Here is a 22,640-nt window from a genome sequence, read left to right as displayed (position 1 = left end):
GCTACATCTAACACATTATAGCCATTTTCGCATTAATAACCGTGCTATATTCGACGTGTACTTACATTTTAGTCACACAATACTGTTTACACAATCACCCAAGAGCCCATATTGCGCAGAAACGCTACCACATAAGATATGTTGTAATTGCTGATGCGGGTTTATTGATTTTTAAATGCGCCACAAAATAGCCCGTTTTGTACACTGTTGATGCGTTTCAATGCACAGTAGTGCGGGCATGTGTTTCTGTCTAGTATTTCTCCAGCAAAGGTCATGTGGGGACATCAATGATGGTATTTTGAGAGGTCATCATTGAAGTCGGACATGACTGAAGGCCTAGGTGGGAAACGCCACTGATAAAACTGTACAAATAAACACCGAATTCATACCTGAAAACCAATCTAAACCAAATCCAACATAAAATAAACATTTAAAAACAAAAAAAAACCCTGCTTTCTGACTGCATAAATGCCAGTAATTGTTCCAATGCAGACTAAAACCAGATGTTGGTGTGTTTCTGTCTTTTTGATTCCTAGCACATGAGTGTTATATTGTGCACTTTTTGACCAAGAAAACATGACTTCTGTTTTGCATTTGCACTCCTTCTAACATATGGACATATTACTGAGTTGTGCTTTAAACGTCTGCAATTTGGAAAGTTCTGCAAAAGTCAGTGTCAAGATGCTTCTTTGCAAGACGTTTATAATTGTGAGCGCTGGCTCGCTTTGCCATAGTTTTGTTGCGAGAGAAAGAAACTAGCCGTGTTTTGAATGTTTTCTCTCTCTGAACGGAGTTGGCTTCATTGACTGTTTAATTTGAAAAGAGTGCGTGCAAACATGTGCGCTGAGTTTCTTGCCGCTTTGAGTTTGTGTTTCCTGACACGATGCTGCTCGTTTGCATGTTTGTGAGAAACGAGCGAGCAGTACTCATGGCTAACATCTGTTCTTCTGCCGAAAACAACAAGTCTACTTTGTGCTGCACGACAACATCAAAGACATGGGAACACAATTACTGCTAATAATGTGAGAAAAGGTACGGGACAATCCCGGAGGCATAAAGTGCAAATTACCACAACTGAAAAGAAACCAACAAAGTAGAGAAGGATCTATATATAGTACGTAAAAATGACATGCCAGATAACGATTCAAAATTAATAAGTTTAACATGATGGAAATATTAACTACAAATAACCATTATTTACATTTTTCAATAAGTTGTTTTAGTACAGGGGTCACCAACGCGGTGCCCGCGGGCACCAGGTAGCCCGTAAGGACCAGGGGCCGTACTTATCAAGCTTCTTAGAGTGCCATTTTACACTTAAGTCCTGAGAATTTGCGAAATTTAGTCCTACTCTCAAACTTAAGAATAAAAGCTTTTTATCAACGTTCTTAAGTCTAAGAATCACTCCTACTCTCCACGATATTTAAGAGACCTTCAGAGGTGTCTTAAGTGGTTAGGAGTTGCCAGCAGGGGGTGGCACTGAGGCGAGAGAGACGTGCGCGAACGTTCAGGGAACGGAACAATGTTTTGTTTTTTTTGATGACGAGCAGCTGATCAAACGGTATCGTTTAGACAGAGCGGATATTATTTTTGTCACAGATTTAATACTTTTCGATTCCTTGTTGATTTCTGCATGTGTCTGCAGTGGGCTAGTATATATAGAGCCACCCACACCAGTTTCAAATTAGTTGCCTAATTAATGAATTGGAAAGAAAATGTTATGAGAGTAGCGTATGTGTGTGGCCGTGAGGTGAGTGACGTCAGTGAGTGTGTGGGCGAGAGAAGAGAGGGAGCGGTAGCGTGAGTGCCGGCGGGGACTAGTTTGTTTTGTATTATTTTGTAGTTTATTGTCAAAATATACACTCCCATTGTCCACTTAAATATTTCCAAGATATTTCTTTATTCTTAGACAACGGATTCCCTTCCGTGATTGGTCATTTCTATGGACACAGAAATGACGTCACCTAAAATTGCGTTTACGGCACATAGTAATGTCGTAATTCAGCTCTGAGTGTGACACTTAAGATTCAGTCCTACACTTCGCTGAAAGTGTGAGTAAGACGCTTGATAACTAACTTTTAAGTGCAGCTTTCAGCGAAGAATTTATTTACTCTTAAGTCAACTCTTAGCAGACTTCTTAGGAGTAATTCTAAGAAGCTTGATAAGTACGGCCCCAGATGAGTCGCCCGCTGGCCTGTTCTGAAAATAGCTCAAATAGCAGCACTTACCAGTGAGCTGCCTCTATTTTTTACATTTTATTTATTTACTAGCAAGCTGGTCTCGCTTTGCTGGACATTTTTAATTCTAAGAGAGACAAAACTCAAACAGAATTTGAAAATCCAAGAAAATATTTGAAAGACTTGGTCTTCACTAACTGACAAAGAAACAGATAACAGATTTGGTGTCCAGTTCAAAGTGTGACATGATTTATTTAAACATTTTGGAGTTGACTTTTGTATTTTACATGAGTTATTATTTGTACAAACATGGTGCAAATTAATTCATGATTTGTTAAAAAAAGGTTAGTGGCTAGCTAGTTAAAATGGGATATTGTGATTTCCCAAGACTGTCTTAGAAGTCATCATTTGAAAATGTTCAATTTGAAAAATGTGCACTTAGAGAAAATATAAAAAATAAAGTGTTGCATATTGAAATTTATCTGTTTCTATATGTATTTATTGTGAGAAATCATTAAGATGATCAGTGTTTCCACAAAAATAAATATAATTAATTATTAATAATAATAACATAGAGTTAAAGGTAAATTGAGCAAATTGGCTATTTCTGGCAATTTATTGAAGTGTGTATCAAACTGGTAGCTCTTCGCATTAATTAGCACCCAAGAAGTAGCTTTTGGTTTCAAAAAGGTTGGTGACCCCTGTTTTAGTATATCCAGCTATGTGACTCTCCAATGTTAAAATATATATTAGTAGTTGTACTTTTACAATGGCACGACAAGCTATACACTAATGTCTGCATGCCAACATTGTACAAACCCCGTTTCCATATGAGTTGGGAAATGGTGTTAGATGTAAATATAAACGGAATACAATGATTTGCAAATCCTTTTCAAGCCATATTCAGTTGAATATGCTACAAAGACAACATATTTCATGTTCAAACTCATAAACTTTATTTTTTTTTTGCAAATAATAATTAACTTAGAATTTCATGGCTGCAACACGTGCCAAAGTAGTTGGGAAAGGGCATGTTCACCACTGTGTTACATGGCCTTTCCTTTTAACAACACTCAGTAAAGGTTTGGGAACTGAGGAGACACATTTTTGAAGCTTCTCAGGTGGAATTCTTTCCCATTCTTGCTTGATGTACAGCTTAAGTTGTTCAACAGTCCGGGGGTCTCCCTTCTGCTATTTTAGGCTTCACACATTTTCAATGCGAGACAGGTCTGGACTACAGGCAGGCCAGTCTAGTACCCGCACTCTTTTACTATGAAGCCACGTTGATGTAACACGTGGCTTGGCATTGTCTTGCTGAAATAAGCAGGGGCGTCCATGGTAACGTTGCTTGGATGGCAACATATGTTGCTCCAAAAGCTGTATGTACCTTTCAGCATTAATTACACAGATGTGTAAGTTACCCATGTCTTGGGCACTAATACACCCCCATACCATCACACATGCTGCCTTTTACACTTTGCGCCTAGAACAATCCGGATGGTTCTTTTCCTCTTTGGTCCGGAGGACACGACGTCCACAGTTTCCAAAAAAAAATTGAAATGTGGACTCGTCAGACCACAGAACACTTTTCCACTTTGTATCAGTCCATCTTAGATGAGCTCAGGCCCAGCGAAGCCGACGGCGTTTCTGGGTGTTGTTGATAAACTGTTTTCGCCTCGCGTAGGAGAGTTTTAACTTGCACTTACAGATGTAGCGACCAACTGTAGTTACTGATAGTGGGTTTTTGAAGTGTTCCTGAGCTCATGTGGTGATATCCTTTACACACTAATGTGGCTTGTTGATGCAGTACAGCCTGAGGGATGGAAGGTCACGGGCTTAGCTGCTTACGTGCAGTGATTTCTCCACATTCTCTGAACCCTTTGATGATATTACGGAGCGTAGATGGTGAAATCCCTAAATTCCTTGCAATAGCTGCTTGAGAAATGTTTTTCTTAAACTGTTCAACAATTTGCTCAGGCATTTGTTGACAAAGTGGTGACCCTCGCCCCGTCCTTGTTTGTGAATGACTGAGCATTTCATGGAATCTACTTTTATACCCAATCATGGCACCCACCTGTTCCCAATTAGCGTGCACACCTGTGGGATGTTCCAAATAAGTGTTTGATGAGCATTCCTCAACTTTATCAGTCTTTTTTGCCACCTTTCCCAACTTCTTTGTCACGTGTTGCTGCCATCAAATTCTAAAGTTAATGATTATTTGCAAAAAAAAAAAAATGTTTATCAGTTTGAACATGAAATATGTTGTCTTTGTAGCATATTCAACTGAATATGGCTTGAAAAGGATTTGCAAATCATTGTATTCCGTTTATATTTACATCTAACATTATTTCCCAACTCATATGGAAACGGGGTTTGTAAAAAAAAACGAAAGAGATGGGGGTTTTTTTTGGAAGGAGTAAAAGAAAATAACAGTCAATCAACAAAAATAAAGAACTCTTTTGAGATAAAATTCACACAAAAAAAATACTTCAATAACAAAATAAAAACATTCCGAAATATTAAGAAAATGCAATTCTAACTTCATTACGCATACATAAAGAGGCTGTTTAAGGATAGTCAGAGATTCGACGACTCGATTCGGAGAAGTCTGATTCGACTATAAATCGTCCGACATTAAACCCAGCCACACCCACACACCGCCTCCCGTCGTGAGAGGGAGGCGAGTTGAGTATCTGTTGATACTGTACAGCGTATGTGTTGGAGGATAGATCAAATGCGTTCATCCTGTTTTCTGCAAATATTCTTGTTTGCAGGCAAATACTGTAGATCTCTGTGAGTTAGATACAGTTCATATCGCATTTTACGACACATTTTCTCCTGGTGTAACATGTCTTAAAGGCCTACTGAAATGAATTGTTTTTATTTAAACGGGGATAGCAGATCCATTCTATGTGTCATACTTGATCATTTCGTGATATTGCCGTATTTTTGCTTAAAGGATTTAGTAGAGAACATCGACGATAAAGTTCGCAACTTTTGTTCGCTGATAAAAAAAAGCCTTGCCTGTACCGGAAGTAGCGTGACGTCGCAGGTTGAAAAGCTCCTCACATTTCCCCATTGTTTACACCAGCAACGAGAGCGATTCGGACCGAGAAAGCGACGATTACCCCATTAATTTGAGCCAGGATGAATGATTCGTGGATGAGGAACGTGAGAGTGAAGGACTAGAGTGCAGTGCAGGACGTATCTTTTTTCGCTCTGACCGTAACTTAGGTACAAGCTGGTTTCATTGGATTCCACACTCTCTCCTTTTTCTATTGTGGATCACGGATTTGTATTTCAAACCACCTCGGATACTATATCCTCTTGAAAATGAGAGTCGAGAACGCAAAATGGACATTCACAGTGACTTTTATCTCCACGACAATACATCGGCGAAGCACTTTAGCTACGGAGCTAACGTGATAGCATCGGGCTTAACTGCAGATAGAAACAAAATAAATAAACCCCTGACTGGAAGGATAGAGAGAAGATCAACAATACTATTAAACCATGGACATGAAACTACACGGTTAATGCTTTCCATCCTGGCGAAGGTTAACAATGCTGTTGCTAACGACGCCATTGAAGCTAACTTAGCAACCGGACCTCACAAAGCTATGCAAAAAACATTAGCTATCCACCTACGCCAGCCAGCTCTCATCTGCTCATCAACACCCGTGCTCACCTGCGTTCCGGCGATCGACGGCGCGACGAAGGACTTCACCCGATCATCGATGCGGTCGGCGGCTAGCGCCGGATAGCGCGTCTGCTATCCAAGTCAAAGTCCTCCTGGTTGTGTTGCTGCAGCCAGCCGCTAATACACCGATCCCACCTACAACTTTCTTCTTTGCAGTCTCCATTGTTCATTAAACAAATTGCAAAAGATTCACCAACACAGATGTCCAGAATACTGTGGAATTTTGAGATGAAAACAGAGCTTTTTTGTATCGGATTCAATGTGTCCCAATACTTCCGGTTCAACCATTGACGTCACGCGCATACGTCATCATACATAGACGTTTTCAGCCGGAAGTTTAGCTGGAAATTTAAAATGTCCCTTTATAAGTTAACCCGGCCGTATTGGCATGTGTTGCAATGTGAAGATTTCATCATTGATATATAAACTATCAGACTGCGTGGTCGCTAGTAGTGGCTTTCAGTAGGTCTTTAAAAAAGTGGTCTGTCTTTTGGCTTCCCACATCTCCTAATCTCTAAAATGTATTTGTCTGAACACAAGAATCTTTTACTAGTAGTGTATTGTTGGGGGGGGGGGGGGGGGGGTGTCTACATGGGGCTTGTTGGGACTTCTTGGAAATTGGATGTGGCAGATGTGGGACGTGACAAAAGTGTAGCTCTCTGCTTGCAAAAGTAATGATCCTTCAGCAGGTTGATATACAAAACCTTTGAACAAATTTTCCTTTTTCTATTTAGTCAAGTCTTCTTTGTGATCCGCAAGATCTTCACCGTGTTTATTTGTTTATCAGAGTGGTTTAGCCTTTTGTTGAGGTGGAAAAAGTCGCATAAGAGATCTGTTTTTTTCACTTCCAATGGAAGGCGTATTTCTTTTAAAAGTATCTTTAACTTTGGAAGAATAGTAAACATTTTGACAATTGTTTACATTTAAAAAAATATATAACTGCCCTGTTTTTAATGATCCGTAAGCTATGATCATTAAATATAGTGAAAAGGTTCATTTGGCCTCCGAATAATACATTTGTATAAACAAGGTTTGTCCATAAACTTGTCAGATACAATTTTTTCAATTAGGCTTTTATAGACAAGCCTTGTTTATATAAACATAACAAATATTAAGAAATTAAGCGTTCTTTAAAAAATATGTTTTTAAATTTAGGGTTGGGGTTAGGGTTAGGGGTTAGGGTTAGGGTTAGGGGTTAGGGGTTAGGTTTAGGATTAGGGTTAGGGGTTAGGGTTAGGGTTAGGGTTAGGGTTAGGGTTAGGGTTAGGGGTTAGGGTTAAGGGTTAGGGTTAGGGGTTAGGGGTTAGGGTTAGGGTTAGGGGTTAGGGTTAGGGTTAGGGTTAGGGGTTAGGGTTAGGGTTAGGGTTAGGGTTAGGATTAGGATTAGGGTTAGGGGTTAGGGGTTAGGGTTAGGATTAAGGTTAGGGGTTAGGGTTAGGGTTAGGGTTAGGTTTGTGGTTAGGGTTAGGGTTAGGGTTAGGGGCTAGGGTTAGGGCTAGGGTTAGGGTTGGGGTTGGGGTTAGGGTTAGGGTTAGGGTTAGGATTAGAGTTAGGGTTAGGTTTAGAGTTAGGGTTAGGGTTAGGCATAAAGGAAAAGAGTTGGTTAGGGTTAGGCATAAAGAAAGAGTTGGTTAGGTCTAGGGTTAGGGTTAGGGTTAGGGTTAGGGCTAGGGTTGGTTAGGGTTAGGGTTAGGGTTAGGGTTAGGGTTGGGGTTGGGGTTAGGGTTAGGGTTAGGATTAGAGTTAGGGTTAGGTTTAGAGTTAGGGTTAGGGTTAGGCATAAAGGAAAAGAGTTGGTTAGGGTTAGGCATAAAGAAAGAGAGTTGGTTAGGGCTAGGGCTAGGGTTAGGGTTAGGGTTAGGGTTAGGGGTTAGGGTTAGGGTTAGGATTAGGGTTAGGGGTTAGGGTTAGGGTTAGGGGTTAGGGTTAGGATTAGGGTAAGGGGTTAGGGGTTAGGGTTAGGGTTAGGGGTTAGGGTTAGGGTTAGGGGTTAGGGTTAGGGTTAGGATTAGGGTTAGGGGTTCGGGTTAGGGGTTAGGGGTTAGGGTTAGGGTTAGGGTTAAGGGTTAGGGTTAGGGGATAGGGTTAGGATTAGGGGTTAGGGTTAGGTTTAGGGTTTAACTTCTCAAATAAATTAACTTTCATAGCTTGTAGCTGAGATAGGCTCCAGCACCCCCCACAACCCTGAAAGGGATAAGCGGTAGAAAATGGATGGATGGATGGATGGATGGATGGATGGAAGTTATTCACATTTTTTTAGACGCTCCTGTATGTAAAGATGTGCTATAATTTCTCTCTCACCTAATTATTACTAGAAAATTACAAAATCTTGTTTTTAGATCAATCGCAACACGGAATGGATACATGGTATCTAAATAAATTGCCTTTGGTGTTACTTGTGGAAAACATCCATCCTGGTGATAGTGTTACTGTGTTGGAGAAGTTAAAAACATTTTTTTTAACTCCTTTTAAATGTTTCCTTTCTAGCACCTCGTATTATTACATTATTGGAGACAGTGGACGTACTACTGGATCACAACGCAACCTTCATCTGTGAGGTAGAATCCCAACCCTCTGCAGACGTCACATGGACCAAGAATAACCAACCAATCATGTAAGTCATCCTCCAGTCTAAAGCCTCTACATCAGGCCTGGCCAAAGTGCGGCCTGAGGGCTGTTATCCGCTTATGCTCGTACAACACTTAAAACCTTCAGCATATCAGTATGTGGAATTAAATGATGGAATGGATTAAGCAAAGAAATCCAACAAAGCACCAACATGATTCAGTTTAAGAGACTGTTCAAACTACAAGTGTTCACAAAGTACACAGAACAATAATTATGATGAACATCTTCAACCCTTTATTTTTTTGTTATGAGATAAAGATAATTTATTGTCAGGTTCAAACACTGATGACATCTGTTAAACAGACAAGAAGCAAGGAATCATGCAGAGACAGAGTTCAATTTAGCTCATGAGGAGAGACGTATAGGGCTGTACTCTAGTTACAGAATCAACCTACGCTCTATAAAGTCCAGCCCACGTGCTCCTCTATTTATTTGGGAGGTCCCTGGTTACATCACTGAGGCCGCCTCTAAAAGGAGTGGCCACACTTTTCCTGCAAAGCAGCTTCCAGTATGTGGAATGTGCTGGGGGCCTTGTGATTGCCTTGTCTCTGCTTCATCTGCGTGCTGTCGTCTTATCTTCGTTGAGGTCCTTGAAGTCCTTGGCTGTTAGTGGGCTAAGACAAACAAAATATCTGCGGCGAGGCAACCCCTCATATGCCGGGGCTGATAACGTTAAGTTCTTTCAGAATGCTAAGGCAGACCGTGGTCTCCTCGTTCCGTCCGACGTCAGAGTAAATAGGTCTCGGGTGTATACATGCACGAATAAACGGCCCCAGCAGTCCAAAACGGTTCATCCGCACATAGGTTGGGGACCGGAACGGTTGATTTCAGGCGTTTACATGTGCAGTGCAAACCTTTTTCCCGAGGGAAACTGAACAGCAGGGTACCAAAAACGTTTGGAAATGTGCATGTAACCAGGCTCACTGAGAGATTGCTGAAATTGTAGTAGTGAGGCGTTGTTAGCTTCTAATTGTCTTTCTGTCTCACTAGGTACTACGACCCTCGTTACGTTACCAAGGAGCAGGGACAGATGCTAATCATCCCCCACGTCAGAGAGACGGACAATGGGGAGTACTGCTGTCTGGCCAGTAACGGCATTGGAGAGCCAGCCCAGAGCTGTGGAGCACTGCAGCTAAAAATGAGTACGACTGCTTGGTATCAAACTAACTGTCATGATGAAAGACTCAGCTGATACATGCTCAGTAGCACTTAAGCAAACACCCAAATCCCGGTGGTCTTAACTCTAGTCCTTCCCTTTACCAGAGCCACAGATCAAGCGGCATCCGACGAATGTAACTCTTCTGGTGGAGTCCAAAGCCGTGTTGCCGTGTGTTACTCTTGGAAACCCTAAACCAGATGTCACTTGGCTCAAAGATGATGAGCTCATTAAGGTAAAGATGAATATTCATAACCCCTGTCAGGGTTTTTGTCCAGGACGTAGGGATGAAAGGAATTCTAAGAAAGTGTCAAACATCTTGCAGGTCAGTGAGCGCGTCAACATTCTTGACTATGGCGCGTTGAAGATCAACAACATTCAGAAGGAAGATGCAGGCCAGTATCGCTGCGTGGCCAGAAATAGCTTTGGCTTGGCCTTTTCTAAGCCCGTCACCATTGAAGTACAGGGTAAGTATGGTTTCCTTGGCGATACATAGACTAGAAATCCATGCTTGGTAGATGACCACAGTGAGTATTCTGTCAGTACCAGCCAACATGTTGACATTAGAAAGTTTGTCTAAACTTTGAAGTGTGCATACATACTGTATGTACTGAAACATTTTACAGCAAAACAAATTAATGGGGAAATCATCGCTTTCTCGGTCCGAAACGCTCTCGCTGCTGGTGGCCATGATTGTAAACAACGTACAGATGTGAGGAGCCTTTCAACCTGTGACGTCACGCTACTTCCGGTACAGGCAAGGCTTTTTTTATCAGCGACCAAAAGTTGCAAACTTTATCGTCCATGTTCTCTACTAAATCCTTTCAGCAAAAATATGGCAATATCGCGAAATGATCAAGTATGACACATAGAATGGACCTGCTATCCCCGTTTAAATAAGAAAATCGCATTTCTGTAAGCCTTTAAATGACTACCCCTCAAACAGATCCGCGTAGCTGGTTGACTGACATATTTGTTGCAGATGTTCGGGCTGAGCAGCTTATAATTCTGTCACTGGCACATTTGTTTGGTTCCCATCCCAGCTCCACCCTGAGCGAAGCTTTAATTAGCAGCAAATAACAGAACAACACTTGTGTGGCTGACATGGAAGGCAAGGTTGTTTATTCTTTCACTATAGCAGCCAAGTTTACAGGATGCCAAAATAAGGGAGTGCAGCCTGTGTCTCTTAATGCTTTCCATATAGTCAATAAATAAGTGCATACACTTTAAGTGTTTTTACGTGTCTTTACGTGTCTTTACGTGTCTTTACGTGTCTTTAAGTATCTTGATGTGTCTTTACGTGTCTGTGTGTGGTCTGTGACATGTGCAGCTCCAGCCCGGATCCTCAGAGTTCCCAAGGAGAAGAGAGTAGAGTATGGCAGCCAAATATCTCTGGAGTGTAATGCCACGGGAAATCCCATCCCCACCGTCACCTGGTTGGAGAATGGAAACACTGTGAGTGTCCCGGATGGGAATTTAGACCAATGTTTGAAAATGTCAGCTGGTTTGGAACAGATTTCTAAGTTCTGCATATGGGCCCATGTTGGTCACAGCTTTTTCTTTTTTGAAATGTAATCCTAAATTTATGAACGTCAAACTTGTTAACGACCATTTTATTGTAAGTATTGGAACGAAGCTGGCAGTTCCGTTTCTGCAGGCGTTTAACTTTTCATGCAAGTCTATATATCAAGTCATGGAAAAGCTACAATGAAGCGCACGTGCGGTGGAGCACTCCTGACATGCAAAACTAAAAAGCAGTGAAGTTGTCACGTTGTGTAAATGGTAAATAAAAAACAGAATACAATGATTTGCAAATCCTTTTCAACTTATATTCAATTGAATAGACTGCAAAGACAAGATATTTCATGTTCACACTGAGAAACTTCATTTTTTGTTGTTGCAGAAAATCATTAACTTAACTAAAAAGTTGTCACAGGGGCATTTTTACCACTGTGTTACATGGCCTTTCCTTTTAACAACACTCAGTAAATATTTGGGAACTGAGGAGACACATTTTCAGGTGGAATTATTTCCCATTCTTGCTTGATGTACAGCTTAAGTTGTTCAACAGTCCGGGGGTCTCCGTTGTGCTATTTTAGGCTTCACACATTTTCAATGGGAGACAGGTCTGGACTACAGGCAGGCCAGTCTAGTACCCGCACTCTTTTACTATGAAGCCACGTTGATGTGTAACACGTGGCTTGGCATTGTCTTGCTAAAATAAGCAGGGGCGTCCATGGTAACGTTGCTTGGATGGCAACATATGTTGCTCCAAAAGCTGTATGTACCTTTCAGCATTAATGGTGCCTTCACAGATGTGTAAGTTACCCATGTCTTGGGCACTAATACACCCCCATACCATCACAGATGCTGCCTTTTACACTTTGCGCCTAGAACAGTCCGGATGGTTCTTTTCCTCTTTGGTCCGGAGGACACGACGTCCACAGTTTCCAAAATCAATTTGAAATGTGGACTCGTCAGACCACAGAACACTTTTCCACTTTGCATCAGTCCATCTTGGATGGGCTCAGGCCCAGCGAAGCCGGCGGCGTCTCTGGGTGTTGTTGATGAATGGCTTTGGCTTTGCATAGTAGAGTTTTAACTTGCACTTACAGATGTAGCGACCAACTGTAGTTACTGACAGTGGTTTTCGGAAGTGTTCCTGAGCCCATGTGGTGATATCCTTTACACACCGATGTGGCTTTTTGATGCAGTACCGCCTGAGGGATGGAAGGTCACGGGCATTGCCGCTTACGTGCAGTGATTTCTCCAGATTCTCTGAACCTTTTGATGATATTACGGAGCGTAGATGGTGAAATCCCTCAATTCCTTGCAATTGCTGGTTGAGAAATGTTGTTCTTAAACTGTTCAACAATTTGCTCAGGCATTTGTTGACAAAGTGGTGACCCTCGCCCCGTCCTTGTTTGTGAATGACTGAGCATGTCATGGGAGCTGCTTTTATACCCAATCATGGCACCCACCTGTTCCCAATTAGCCTGTTCACCAGTGGGATGTTCCAAATAAGTGTTTGATGAGCATTCCTCGACTTTCTCAGTCTTTTTGGCCAACTGTGCCAGCTTTTTTGAAACATGTTGCAGGCATCACATTCCAAATTAGCTAATGTTTGCAAAAAAATAACAAAGTTTTCCAGTTTGAACGTTAAATATCTTGTCTTTGCAGTCTATTCAATTGAATATAGGTTGAAAAGGATTTGGAAATCATTGTATTCTGTTTATATTCACCTTATTTACCCTATTTACCATTTACACAATGTGACAACTACACTGGTTTTGGGGTTTGTTGTTCAGTGCGACCCTTCTGGCGTCAGGGAGTGAGGTGCTGTCACACAACTGAACCAGCTGGCATCCGTTACAGTCACAGCAGAAGAGAGTGATAACAAAATATAGCTTGCATTGCAATACAACATGCTGGTGAGCACATAGCTGTTTTAGATTTATCGATATACAAAATGACGACATCACATTAAGTGAGTCAGACAGCTAGGATGCTGAGATGATTTATGGAGGAATCGGGTCGAGTTGCAGTGTGATTACAGTCTAACGTCACTGGGATGGTCCGTTCATAAATCATAAACTGCTTTATAAACACATGCAACGCAACAAGACATTTTGGATGGCGCTGTCGAACTATTACCAATTTGAGTTTGATTTATGACACGGTTGTTAGATAGATAGATAGATAGATAGATAGGTCTTTATTGTCATTGCACAAGTACAACAAAACTTTGTTTTCAGCACAAACCCGTTGAAGATTAGACAAAGAAACAGTGTACAGGGTTACAAAACAGGAACGCTGATGGGTCGCCAGAAGATGGGGAAAAAGGTAAAACGCTGGGGAAGGGTGAGTAAAAAAATACAATCTAGACTGGGCTCCTAAGGGGGCCCAGTCTGGAGTGGGAAAAAAACCTCCATGGCAAAGCACATATACATATTACAACGTCCATCTCGAGATATCTAGCAACAGAGGGAAGGGAGTGCGGGGTCGTGATGGTAGGCCGCAGCTCTCAGGCGCTGACCATCCTTTCATCACCCCTGTGGGATTTGCGTCGAGGGCGTTGGGTTGGGGGAGGTGGGCGGGGAGGTGCATGTGTGGCGTATATTTTTTTGGATGCATGTTTGTGTGTAAGCCTGCAGTGTGTCTCTGTTCCGCGGCCTTGATCTTGTGCAGTCGCTAGTCCAAAGTCAACAACAGCAGGTGTGCGTCCATGAGAGACAAGAAGGGAGTTTGTTGTGTCTTCGCTGCACTGTCCTTCGGGAGAGTCTCGAAGCCAGGGAAACAATCCAAGTTAGGATGTTTTGTATGCGAGTGAAAATAAAATTTGCTTTTCACTCTAAATTGTCTATGGCTGGCCCTCAAAAATCCTGCGAGGCAGACAGTCCGATGCTATCCAAATCACAAGAGTGTCCACAGTTCTTCCCGCATCCTCCAATCATTTGTGGCAGCTTTGTGGATTTATTTTGATTAATTTAGTTAAATATAAGTATTTTAATCTACAAAACCCAAAACCAGTGAAGCTGGCACGTTGTGTAAATGGTAAATAAAAAGAGAATACAATGATTTGCAAATCCTTTTCAACTTATATTCAACTGAATAGACTGCAAAGACAAGATATTTTTTAATGTTCCTACTGAGAAACTTAATTTTTTTTTGCAAATAATCATTTAATGTGTCACGTCTGGGTCGCATTTTACTGCGTGGGTCGTTCTCCCGGGATGCAGACGGAACTCCGGACGAAGTGTGCAGGTAAGGATATAATTTAATGTCCATAAATCATTCAGTGGAATACAAACATACAGGAAACAAACAAAAGAGACGCGTGCTGATCACAAGGGGGGCTAAGGCGAAACTTAGCACAGGAATCAAAGCATAGAAAACCAGAAATCATTCAATTGTAACTGCAAACAAGGAAGCCAGACAGAGCGTGGCGAGAAACGGGAATAAGTAGCTCTCTGATTAGTGCCCGGCAGCAGGTGAGCGTCCCGGACGGTAATCAGAGGCAGGTGAAACCAGTCAGCGCCCATGGAAACCAAAACACAAACCCAGGGGTGCTGAAAACAGAACTGAGGAAGTCAAACTAACAGAACAAAATATGATCCGGGCAACGGATCATAACAGGAACCCCCATTAAGGACAGATCCCAGATGTCCCTTTGAAAAAAAAAAACTAAGAGCAAGTTCAAAAGTCATGGGAGGGCGGAGGGAGGACTTGGGTGGTGGGTTTACCCAGATCCACTGGGGACGAGTCAAGTGGCCACGGCGAGTGGAACGCCGCTGCAGCAGGCGAGGCGGGCGACCACGGAATGGCCGCCGGGAAGGCGAGTGGCGCCAGAACCTCAGCAGCATGTGAGTTCTACACCCAAGTCCCGGGCGTCGCTGCTGCTGGCGCAAAAGGCGTCCATGAACTCGCCACTGAAGGAGTCGTGTGCGGGCGCCTGATGGCCGCTTGCGCGGCAGGCCAGCTGGAGGTCGCGGTGGCGACGACGCTGGAGATGACGTGGGACGGTGCTCTTTCTGTCAATGAAGATTTGCTTCAGCCTGCGACACATAGTCATTTTGATAGTAGGCTAATATATATTGACACTTACATCATGTGTTGCCTTCATTATAACACCTATTCAAGACTTTTAATGTTACAGAATGGATGGATGGATGGCCCTAAATACTTGACAAGTTTTTGATTTAGTGATGGTTATTGGCTCCTATATCACCCACGGAACACATTTCAAGAGGCTTTGAGGAACTCTAGTGAGTATGTAATTTAATGAAATTAGTCATTCTTTCCTTTTAACTTTTATATAAATCAAGCTTGGTTTCTTTTTAACATGTGACTCAAAAGTGATTGGACGGGCAAGCCAACAGACGTATGTGTGGTACTGCGGGCAGACGTAGACATCGTAATGTCTGGGTTCTTAATAGGCACGGGTGCTTGTAAAAAAATGATTACATGCCTGCAATGCTTGTAAATATAATGTGCATGTGTGTGTGTGTGTACGTGTGTGTGTGTGTGTGTGTGTGTGTGTGTGTGTGTGTGTGTACGTGTGTGTGTGGTGATTAAAATGTTTCCTGGCAGTCTGTTGGTTTCATTTAAATCAACAAGGCTGCAGATAATTTAACAGACCGTGTTGAGAGACATTAAATGAGATGTTTAGTACATAGGTATGGCACGATTACCACGCATCACCATGCTACCTGTTACACTCATGCACTTTGCGTTTTATCAGCGTCATACTTGTAACGATAGAAACATATTTTCCATGCCATCTTTACAGTAGAAAAATGTTGATCCATGATCCATGTGCAAGAAAATGCAAATTCCAAGAAATGTTTCATAATACATATACAATATTTTTAAAATAATACTGTCAAACGATTACTTTTTAACTACTACTTTTGAATTTACATGAATCATCATTAATCACAGGTTATTATTACTTGTTTACATACTTTAAATCAACTTAAAAAGGACCCCAATATCTGTACACAAATGCACTTTTATTGTTAAAATTTAATCCAGGAATGATATAATATTTTTAGAGACATTAAATTAGAGTACATGTTTAGTACATGGGTATGGCGCGACTATCACACATTACCATACTACCTGTTACACTCATGCACTTTGTGTTTTGTCAGCGTCATACTTGTAATGATAGAAACAAATTTTCCATGCCATCTTTACACCCAATTAAAGAGTAGAAAAATGTTGATCCATGATCCATGTGCAAGAAAATGCAAGTTCCAAGAAATATTTCATAGTATATATACATTATTTTTAAATAATACTGTCTAATGATTACTTTTTAACTACTACTTTTGAATTTAGATTAGTCATCATTAATCACTGGTTATTATTACTTGTTTACATACTTTAAATCAACTTAAAAAAGGACCCCGATATCTGTACACAAATGCACTTTTATTGTCAACATTTCATACAGGAATGATATAATATTTTAGAGACATTAAATTATATTACCTATTAGTACATGTTTAGTACATAGGTAATACCATACTACCTGTTACACTCATGCACTTTGTGTTTTATCAGCATCATACTTGTAATGATAGAAAAATATTTTCCATGCCATCTTTACACCCAATTAAAAAGCAGAAAAATGTTGTTCCATGATCCATTTGCAAGAAAATGCAAGTTCCAAGAAACGTTTCATAGTATATATACATCATTTTTAAATAATACTGTCAAACTATTAATTTTTAACTACTACTTTTGAATTTAGATGACTCATCATTAATCACAGGTTATTATTACTTGTTTACATACTTTAAATCAACTTAAAAAAGGACATGTACAAAAATGCACTTTTATTGTTAAAAATTCATACAGTGATGATATAATATTTTTAGAGACATTAAATTACATATTTAGTACATAGGTATGGCGCCAATACCAAACATTACCATACTACCTGTTACACTCATGCACTTTGCGTTTTATCAGCGTCATACTTGTAATGATAGAAACATATTTTCCATGCCATCTTTACACCCAATTAAAGAGTAGAACAATGTTTATCCATGATCCATTTGCAAGAAAATGCAAGTTCCAAGAATGTTTCACAGTATATATACATTATTTTTAAATAATACTGTCGAACTAATACTTTTTAACTATTACTTTTGAATTTAATAAGTCTTCATTAATCACAGGTTATTATTGCTCGTTTACATACTTTAAATCAACTTAAAAAAGGACCCCAATATCTGTACACAAATGCACTTTTATTGTTAAAATTTCATCCAGGAATGATATAATATTTTTAGAGACATTAAATTAGAGTACCTATTAGTACATGTTTAGTACATAGGTATTACCATACTACCTGTTACACTCATGCACTTTGTGTTTTATCAGCATCATACTTGTAATGATAGAAAAATATTTTCCATGCCATCTTTACACCCAATTAAAAAGCAGAAAAATGTTGATCCATGATCCATGTGCAAGAAAATGCAAGTTCCAAGCAATGTTTCATAGTATATATACATTATTTTTTAAATAATACTGTCTAATGATTACTTTTTAACTACTACTTTTGAATTTACATTAGCCATCATTAATCACAGGTTATTATTACTTGTTTACATACTTTAAATCAACTTAAAAAAGGACCTGTACAAAAATGCACTTTTATTGTTAAAAATTCAGACAGTGATGATATAATATTTTTAGAGACATTAAATTAGAGTACCTATTAGTACATGTTTAGTACATAGGTATGGCGCGATTACCACACATTACCATACTACCTGTTACACTCATGCACTTTGTGTTTTGTCAGCGTCATACTTGTAGTGATAGAAAAATATTTTCCATGCCATCTTTACACCCAATTAAAAAGCAGAAAAATGTTGATCCATGATCCATGTGCAAGAAAATGCAAGTTCCAAGAAATGTTTCATAGTATATATACATTATTTTTAAATAATACTGTCTAATGATTACTTTTTAACTACTACTTTTGAATTTAGATTAGCCATCATTAATCACAGGTTATTATTACTTGTTTACATACTTTAAATCAACTTAAAAAAGGACCCCAATATCTGTACACAAATGCACTTTTATTGTCAACATTTCATACAGGAATGATATAATATTTTAGAGACATTAAATTATATTACCTATTAGTACATGTTTAGTACATAGGCATTACCATACTACCTGTTGCACTCATGCACTTTGTGTTTTATCAGCGTCATACTTGTAATGATATACAAATATTTTCCATGCCATCTTTACACACAATTAAAAAGCAGAAAAATGTTGTTCCATGATCCATGTGCAAGAAAATGCAAGTTCCAAGAAACGTTTCACAGTATATATACATCATTTTTAAATAATACTGTCAAACTATTAATTTCTAACTACTACTTTTGAATTTAGATGACTCATCATTAATCACAGGTTATTATTACTTGTTTACATACTTTAAATCAACTTAAAAAAGGACCTGTACAAAAATGCACTTTTATTGTTAAAAATTCATACAGTGATGATATAATATTTTTAGAGACATTAAATTAGAGTACCTATGAGTACATGTTTAGTACATAGGTATGGCGCGACTACCACACATTACCATACTACCTGTTACACTCATGCACTTTGTGTTTTGTCAGCGTCATACTTGTAATGATAGAAAAATATTTTCCATGCCATCTTTACACCCAATTAAAAAGCAGAAAAATGTTGATCCATGATCCATGTGTAAGAAAATGCAAATTCCAAGAATGTTTCACAGTATATATACATTATTTTTAAATAATACTGTCTAACTATTACTTTTTAACTATTACTTTTGAATTTAATAAGTCATCATTAATCACAGGTTATTATTACTTGATTACATACTTTAAATCAACTTAAAAAAGGACCCCAATATCTGTACACAAATGCACTTTTATTGTTAAAATTTCATCCAGGAATGATATAATATTTTTAGAGACGTTAAATTAGAGTACCTGTTAGTACATGGGTATGGCGCGACTATCACACATTACCATACTACCTGTTACACTCATGCACTTTGTGTTTTATCAGCACCATACTTGTAATGATAGAAAAATATTTTCCATGCCATCTTTACACACAATTAAAGAGTAGAAAAATGTTGATCCATGATCCATTTGCAAGAAAATGCACGTTCCATGAAATGTTTCATAGTATATATACATTAAAATGTCATACTGCTTCCAAATGGAAGCTCACTTTTGCTTAATGTGTCGTAGAACTCAACCGTTTATGACGGGATACATTTTGTAAGAGAGACATGATGTTTAGAAGTAAAACAGTTACAGCAATTGAAAATAATGAAGCTACAGCTAATGTGTTTTTCCTCATTCTAGATTTCAGGTGCTTCAGTGGATGAGACCTTGGTGGGAGAGGTGATTGTGTCTGTTCTTAAAGTGACAGTCAATAAACCGGCCCTTTACACCTGCTTGGCCTCCAACAGACACAGTGCGGGGGCCAACACTGTCAAAGCCACCGCCAGAGTCACCGTCGCAGGTAAGGCTCGAATTCTGTGCCGATACCAAAATCTTGGTACCGGTACCAACATTTATTTCGATACTTTTCTAAATAAGGGGACCACAAAAAATGGCATTATTGGCTTTATTTTGAAAAAAAATCTTAGTGTACATGAAACATATGTTTATTATTGCAATTTAGTCCTTAAATAAAATAGTGAACATACTAGACAACTTGTCTTTTAGTAGTAAGTAAACAAACAAAGACTCCTAATTAGTCTGCTGACGTATGCAGTAACACATTATATCATTTATACACCTATTATTTTGTACAAATTATAAAGGACAAGCAGTAAAAAAATATTATTAATCCACTTGTTCATTTACTGTTAATATCTGCTTATTTTCTGTTTCAACATGTTCTATCTACACTTCTGTTCAAATGTTATAATCACTTATTCTTCTCTTCTTTAATACTTTACATTAGTTTTGGATGATACCACACATTTAGGTATCGATTCGATACCAAGTAGTTACAGGATCATACATTGGTCATAATTTAAGTCCAGGGACATATTTCCTGAGTTTATAAACATAATATACATTTTAAAAAAACGAAAAAAGATTTTGTGACGATAAAAAATAGTGATGTAATCATAGAAGTATCGACTAGATACACTATTGTACTTGGTATCATTACAGTGGATGTCAGGTGTAGATCCACCCATGGCGTTTGTTTACATTGTGACGCCGGTGAGCTATTGTATCCTCCTACTGTCACAGCCTCATCTTTGTGTCCTGATGAGCGCACCGCGGGCCACGCCCACAGGCGCTCTCGCTCCGCTGCGGGCTTGCCTCCTCGCGCCGGCAGACAATCTGCAATCAGCGCACCTGCCCGTGATGAGCGAGCTGCCTTCATAAGCGGGCACAACCTGCCATGCCGGGCCGGGAGATAACCTTCTGTTTGCGTACATACACTACCGTTCAAAAGTTTGGGGTCACATTGAAATATCCTTATTTTGGAAGGAAAAGCACTGTACTTTTCAATGAAGATAACTTTAAACTAGTCTTAACTTTTACGAAATACACTCTATACATTGCTAATGTGGTAAATGACTATTCTAGCTGCAAATGTCTGCTTTTTGGTGCAATATCTACATAGGTGTATAGAGGCCCATTTCCAGCAACTATCACTCCAGTGTTCTAATGGTACAATGTGTTTGCTCATTGGCTCAGAAGGCTAATTGATGATTAGAAAACCCTTGTGCAATCATGTTCACACATCTGGAAACACTTTAGCTCGTTACAGAAGCTACAAAACTGACCTTCCTTTGAGCAGATTGAGTTTCTGGAGCATCACATTTGTGGGGTCAATTAAACGCTCCAAATGGCCAGAAAAAGAGAACTTTCATCTGAAACTCGACAGTCTATTCTTGTTCTTAGAAATGAAGGCTATTCCACAAAATTGTTTGGGTGACCCCAAACTTTTGAACGGTAGTGTACCCTCCGTCGCCTTGAAAGTGAGCTGTGCGTCTCACTTTTCCCTGGATCTCCCTCTGGACTCTGACTGCCTCCCTCGATCCTTGACTTCCCCCGCTTTGGACTCGTACCTGTAGACTTCTCTCTCCCCTGGACTTCCTCGTCTCTCGTTCAACATTTACGGTAACACTCAACAGCTAATCAACACACATAGTCTTACACCATACACACTCTTGGATTTTGTCACACTCCATTTCCTTAGTTAGTATATAGTATTGTTTCATTATTATATATATATATATATATTATAATATATATAATAAAATACTTAGAGCTATACTGCCCACTGGTGTCTGTTGCCGTCATCCCCCCTTAGTCAACCATAACACTTACAGTGTTTAATGAAGCATGTTTAGCTATTCCTCGTCCTCCAGTAAGAAACGTTCTTTATTTGTCGCCATGGAGGCAAAGATTAGTGATTTAGAAGTAGCTAAAACACTGCAGACGGACGTTAGCTGCTAGCTAGCTAGCCATGTCTTAAAGCACCTCTTCCTGAGGTTGTTTCAGTGTTATAACTTCACCTTTATCTTTACCTTTTCAAGCCAAAATGCATCCGTTCTCCCTTTTCTGTCTACACACTGTGTCTGCTTGTTAGTACTCTGTGTGTGTGCGCTGCCGAACATGCTCCTCTGCTCGTAGAACCAGCAATGTCACGACGTGACGACGACGCTCCGTCATGCCTGTAAAGAGAAAAACAAGGGGCGGTCTTTTTAGAGGCGGTATAGTACCGAATATGATTCATTAGTACCGCGGTACTATACTAGTACCTAGTACGGGTATACCGTACAACCCTAGTGCATACAAATTGTTGGGTTTGTCTGACAAGAGCATGCACTAAGGACTTGTAACTCGACTCGTGTTCGCTTCCAGTCAAGGTTTGATGTGGTTTCAGCTGTTTTTCTGTCCGACCCATTTGTTTCTGTCCAACTTCACCACCCTACACCCCACAGCCACCTCAAAGAAAACACACACTGACCACACACACACACACACACACACGCACACACACACACACACACACACACAGCGCCTGCAGCTTCAGTTCTTTCACAGCTCGCTATGAGATGGTCAGATGAGCACCATGTTTGACTTTTCCTCCCAAACGAGACGTAATAATGTTATTCCTCTGTTCTCCTTCTTCACCCCCCTTATCACGCTGCTGGTCCTCCTTCACCCGACATCTTCTGGATATTGCCACTTCCCCGTAGAGTGGAGGTAAGTCACATGCCTTACAGTCCACAGTGGCTAAATTTACACTGGCAACAGATCCTGGGGATTACATTCATTATCGGAGGTTAAAGGCCTACTGAAAGCCACTACTAGCGACCACGCAGTCTGATAGTTTATATATCAATGATGACATCTTAACATTGCAACTAGGGATGTCCGATAATGGCTTTTTGCCGATATCCGATATGCCGATATTGTCCAAC

General features: G+C 40.0%; 1 protein-coding gene across 1 annotated transcript in view; it reads left to right on the top strand.

Annotated features, from left to right (window-relative positions):
- Positions 1 to 22,640, top strand: part of LOC133638780 (muscle, skeletal receptor tyrosine protein kinase-like) — a 91,018-nt gene that overhangs the window by 11,221 nt on the left and 57,157 nt on the right. The window contains exons 2-8 of the mRNA XM_062031721.1: positions 8,365 to 8,491; positions 9,496 to 9,647; positions 9,769 to 9,896; positions 9,987 to 10,128; positions 10,992 to 11,116; positions 19,549 to 19,708; positions 22,416 to 22,422. Coding sequence (XP_061887705.1) covers positions 8,365 to 8,491; positions 9,496 to 9,647; positions 9,769 to 9,896; positions 9,987 to 10,128; positions 10,992 to 11,116; positions 19,549 to 19,708; positions 22,416 to 22,422 — 841 coding nt within the window. The remainder of the gene's footprint in view (positions 1 to 8,364; positions 8,492 to 9,495; positions 9,648 to 9,768; positions 9,897 to 9,986; positions 10,129 to 10,991; positions 11,117 to 19,548; positions 19,709 to 22,415; positions 22,423 to 22,640) is intronic.

The sequence above is a fragment of the Entelurus aequoreus genome, linkage group LG21, assembly GCF_033978785.1.
Source record: "Entelurus aequoreus isolate RoL-2023_Sb linkage group LG21, RoL_Eaeq_v1.1, whole genome shotgun sequence".
NCBI lineage: Eukaryota > Metazoa > Chordata > Actinopteri > Syngnathiformes > Syngnathidae > Entelurus > Entelurus aequoreus.
Note: the sequence above shows the minus strand (reverse complement) of the source record. Positions and strands in the feature narration are given on the sequence as shown.